General features: G+C 47.9%; 1 protein-coding gene across 1 annotated transcript in view; it reads left to right on the forward strand.

Annotated features, from left to right (window-relative positions):
- Positions 1-4,613, forward strand: part of SFXN5 (sideroflexin 5) — a 94,238-nt gene extending 89,625 nt beyond the window's left edge. Inside the window, exon 14 of the mRNA XM_009320892.1 lies at positions 4,130-4,613. Within this exon, the coding sequence (XP_009319167.1) occupies positions 4,130-4,207 (78 nt within the window). The 3' untranslated portion in view covers positions 4,208-4,613. The remainder of the gene's footprint in view (positions 1-4,129) is intronic.
- Positions 4,614-5,246: the final 633 nt, after the last annotated feature.

The following is a 5,246-nucleotide window of genomic DNA, read 5'->3' on the forward strand; positions in this document are numbered from 1 at the left end:
CATTTGTTCCTCCAGCCCACGCCAGCACTCGGAGCCAGTTCTTTATCACCCCAATTAGCCTTGTCTGTGCTGATGAGAGGAGAGAGGCTTCCACTGCAAGGCAGAGATGGGGGGAAGAGAGCTGGCACGTGGTGGGCACCGCAAGAGGCAATTCACTTTACGGCGGCTTTGTTCCCCGAGAGGGATAGATTTCACCGGGTCAGGAGCACCACTAAAAAGCCAGCGCTGTCATCCTGCCTGCATTACCTGGGTGATGCTGGTTTATAAACAGTTGCTTGAATAAGGTCAGGGGACACCGTTTCTTGGTTTTTTCCCTTTTTTCTTCATGCACTTGGCTATCTGCTAGAGGGAAGAGGAGCATCCTCAGGCTGCACCGGCTCCCAGGTGTTGCGATGGGCTGTGGCTAGCGCCGGCCATGTTTCTGGATGAGTTTGGAGAGGCACCTTGGCCATGCCAGCGAGGATCTCCCTGCATCTATAGCAAAGCTTCCAGTAGCCTCACAGGGGGGGGTGAAGCAATTCCCCCTTCTTCCGCTGCCTCATTATAGCGTCTCCCATGCTGGTATGTCTGGTATGTATATGCAGCATTGACCGCATATACCAAGCGGCCAATGCTGCACTGATGCTCATGCAGCTATCAGCCTGACAGCCTGGGGTTTTTTTCCCAAATCAGCCCCTTGTAGCACTCTCTGGGAGTGGTGCTTTTACACTGTGGTTCCCTCAGTGCTGTTGTGAGCTTGCGTACCTCCTGGACTTCTCGTCTCCTGGATTTGTTGTTGAAGGCCCTTTTCTGGTAGGCACCTCAGTGCTGTCATCCCAGAGCCAGGAAGGGGATCCGTCCTTTGCCCCAGCACAGGTAGGTCTACCTCATCGGGAGGAAGAGGATGGACACAGTTCAAACCCAGTCCCATGGTGGGCACTCAGTTTGAAAGGACAAAGTCGCGCCGTGTGGGGTGGGGCAGGTCCCATCAGTGTAGTCCCAACAGGGTAGAACCTGTTCCTCAGAGCACCCTCCATGGCAGGCGTTCCCTGTTAGAGGGGTTCCCAGCATGGCCATGACCAAGAAGGATCCTGCTGGGGGTCTTCTTTGAAGCTGAGACACAAGAAACTCAACAACAAACGGTGGTCTCCAGATCCATTTCACAATGCCATGTCCAGAGGAAGGCTGGCCAAGCAGGTCCAGGATGCTGAACAGCTGGAGTAGCAGTCTACACCAAAATAGGTGAAATTACACTTTCCAACAAAAAAACCCTGAGGGATTCAAAGACTGAACTGGTACAGAATAAGGTTGTGTCTTAATGTTGCCTGAATATCTGTAGCTTACCACCCGAATGCTTCTCCCTGTTCTTCTGCGTTTGATTTCCCACTGAGAGGAGTAACTTACGGCTTTGCCAGTGCTGCTGTGGAGTATGTCCCTCCTGTACCTGCCTCCTTGGTGCAGACGCACCCCTTGGAGCTCCTGTAGCTCAGGCTCCAGAGCGGTTTTTAATATCTGCTTTATTAAAGTCAACCAGAAGGGGATCTGCAGAGATCGCTCCAGTTCAACCAGTCACCCCCCAGCAAATTTATTTCACATCTTCCCAGGCTTCGGAAAGGGGCTTAAGTGAGCTCAGTAATATGCAGCTCCAAACAAATGCCTGTGACCGATTGTATCCTCTTTCAAGATCTTCAGAGGAGTCCCTGACTATGTGTCCATCTTGCGTTAGGCATTCTTTCCCTTGTCCTTCTGCTCAGACACCATAATCTGCCTCTGAACTATCACACCTCAATTCTGTCCCTCCTAAAGCCATCCCATCTACCGGCCTTGTGTACAGCCTTGCCGTGAATGAAGAGCTCAGCCATGCAGGGAAAGGAGGCCGTTTCCCTCCTGGACCCATGGGAAGAAAGCTGAAAGGATCTTCAAGCAATTATCTCATCTGTCTCCTTCCACCAAGACAAACTTAATTCTGCTTAAAATATTCTTGATGGGTTTCATCTCATTTGTGCTGAAAACTTCCCACCACAGAGACACCACACCTTCCCCAAGCATTTGGTTGCAATACTTTGCTCCTTCCCACTAGGATACTCTTCCTGCTGTTCAGCTTGGATCTCACTCGATGCTTTTTGAATTGTGTCCCAAGAGAGCGTGAACAAAACATTACTCCTTTCTTCTGTGCCGTAGCCTCTTGCACGTGCCAATACCACCATGCCTCCCTTGAATGTCTCTCTTCTAGACTTAGCACATCCAGGTCCTCAACATTTCCCCATGGGTCTTGCTTTCAGGCCACAAATCTGGGATCCACCAAGGCAGACGTGGCTTTCCATGGAGCTCCCACCTCTCCAGTCCCCATTGGAGAAGAAGGGAGTGTTGGTGGATCTCCGTTAGCTTTCTGCGGAGACGTCCCAGCAGTAGGTTGGGTTTTGCTCTGTCCGAGCTGCCCCACGTACGTCCCCAAGCCCTACCGACGTCAGCATGGATGGTCAGGGTGGGACCACCCAATTCCAGGTCATTTTAAAGCACTTCCCACCTTGATGTTTTCATACCAGTGGGTGAAACCACCCAGCCCCGATGCCTCGGAGCTTTTGTTTCTGTCTCTGGAAGAAAAATAAGAAAACAATAGGAAGAAAAGCTGCGTCAGAGCCAGGCAGATCGTAGTTAATCCTCCCTCAAAATGGATCCCGTCAGTGCCGGTGTACGTGAGAATCGCCTCTCCTGCACCTTTGCTGGGTACCCTCCCCGGCACAATGCTTCACTTTGTGTTTCAGCACAGAAAGAAATGGTGAAGTTGCTAATAATGGCACTAAAAGAAAATATGCTACATCTGTTATGGATAGCAGTACAAAATTAGCTGATCACACCTCTGACACCCAAGATGTCTTCACTTAAAATACTCGTTGGCTTACTTTACATAATTTGCTGATTATATTTAAAAGAAATACAATTTTGCAATTACTGTTCTTTCTGGTGTGCTATCTATGCATCATTTTCTTTTTATGTTTATATATTTCTCCTTCATTAGTGCAGTCTGAAGGGTGATTAGATCCCTTCAAACATTTTACAGAGGTTAAACGTTGATTAAGATTTAATTATTACTGTAAATAGCTTGGAATGACATATGGTGCAAAAACCTGACATATGTGCATTTGAATAAATGAAGTGCTATTTCCCATGATGCTTCAGTAGCTGTTTAACAGCTTTGCTGAAGGGTTATGTTGCACCTCATGTTAAGATTGCTTTGATGTTATATTTTGTTGGGTTTTTGCAGCTGAAAGCTAAGAACAGTTTTTCCAGTTTTTAAAAACATTGAATATTTTAAATACCTAAATTGTTTTGCACAAATTTTTGCTAATTTGTCTAACTAGGTTAAACATTTTCAAAAGCATTTAGATTTTAACGTGGGTTCCTAGCATTGTGTCAGCAACAGCATCAATTCAATGTATAGGATTTCTAAAAGTCTGATCTTGCAAAGTGCCCTGTCCCGGTTGGGAGCGGGATCTTTGCTTGCGGCGGGAACCGGGAGCACCACGGATCCCTCCCAGGGATGCAAAGGTTCGGAGTGATTTCAGAGCAAGGGAAAGCTTTGTGCGAAGCCGGCGAAAGGAAGAAATTAAGAAAGGGCTGGAGATTTAATGGAGACAGAGAAAGGGGTAGGTAGATTTTAGCTGTGATCCATCCTCGTTGGAGGATATAGAGCCCCGGTCCAGAAGACAAATGAGGGTGTGCTGTCCCCTTGTGTCACCAGGCAGCCCTTGGCTTTCCCGGGTCCCTACGGGTGCAAACCGCAGCTTCGGGGACCGGGTTCCTTCCAGCACCATGCGAGGGGACCTTGGCTGCGGGAGAAGGAAGGGATCTCTCCTGGAAAACGATGGGTGGGATCCGTTTGATTCTCAGAGGCGCTCTATAATTCACTGAATATTGCAAAGCAGCGAGTGTGCATCATTTCATGCAAGTCTCATAAGTCAATCCAAGCAGGGTTGTTCTGAGACTTGAGCAGAGTAAAGCACATTAAAATGACACGGAAAAGGCATTATTGACATTCTATTATTTACATATTACACTTCTCCACGTTAATTTATTGATCTGTCGAGCTCCTGCTGCAGCACACCACCACGATGCCGATCCTGATCTTGCCTCCTCTTTGATTTCACAGATTGAGACATCTCGGCTGGAGCCAGAAATCGCAATGGCCACCCCCAGTAAGACTGTAGTCTACAATAAAGGATTGTAAGTGGAAGCGGACAATCTCAGCCCAGAAGATTTGGGGAGGGAAAGGGGGAAACTTGAGATCCCGACTGGGAAAAAGAAAACGACAACAAGAGAAAACAAATAATAGAGCTCAGCGATAGTAACGTATTACCGCTCCCGGCCAACTGGGAGTAAATTAACACTTGCAGAGAACTGACGCCTCACACCAGTCAAAAAGATTAATATTAGAAGTTTTAAATTAGCAACAGGAGCAGCGACAAAAAACTTACATTCAAACACTTTAGAGAACTAGCTAAAGAATAATCTCAGAACTTAATAGCACTGCATGGAGGGATGTTTAACAGTGTGTTTACATGGTTATACCTAACTACATGAAAATAGGCTTCACCGAGCAAATTTTGTTTTCAATGCAAATTAAATCTCCACACTGATGCTGCACAAAAATAATTCCGTAAAGATCAGCGGGTGCATGAATGTGAAGCGCTTGATAGGGTGTTTGATAAGTGTCCTGTATCGATTTCATGCCGATCCTACCCCAGTGATCATGCGCAAGAGCAGCCTTCCATGGTTCGACGTGCAACGCTCCGTTAGCACAGCGAAGGTCATGGCCTGTGCGCCCTCCATCCCTCCCTCCTGCTGCGGCAGACGGTCCTGGTGGCATCCTGCCATTCATTGCACTTGCAAGACTTTGTGTCACCGGAGCCTACCGCCGGGCGTGTCGGCAAGGGCTTTTGCTCGGGGTTGGAGATACTGGAAAGCCAACATGCCCACACATTGAATAGGAAGGGGTCTGGCAGCAAAAATACGATCGATCTGCTCTTTTCCTTTGCGCAGACACGAAGGATGGGGTTTGTCCCACCTAACGTAGACCCTCTAAAAGTAAGGCTGTTAATCTAAAGTCATTGGCTAAGCTACGCTTTGCTAAGCTAGCTGTCTGAGGACATAACATGCTTTAACATTTGGTCAGCCCTGAAGTGGTCAGGCAGTTGGACTAGATGATCGTTGTAAGTCCCTTCCAACTGGAACTCTCTCCTCTTCTCTTCCTCCCCTCCCCTCCCCTC

Source organism: Pygoscelis adeliae, unplaced genomic scaffold, assembly GCF_000699105.1.
Source record: "Pygoscelis adeliae isolate BGI_AS28 unplaced genomic scaffold, ASM69910v1 Scaffold273, whole genome shotgun sequence".
Classification (NCBI taxonomy): Eukaryota; Metazoa; Chordata; class Aves; order Sphenisciformes; family Spheniscidae; genus Pygoscelis; species Pygoscelis adeliae.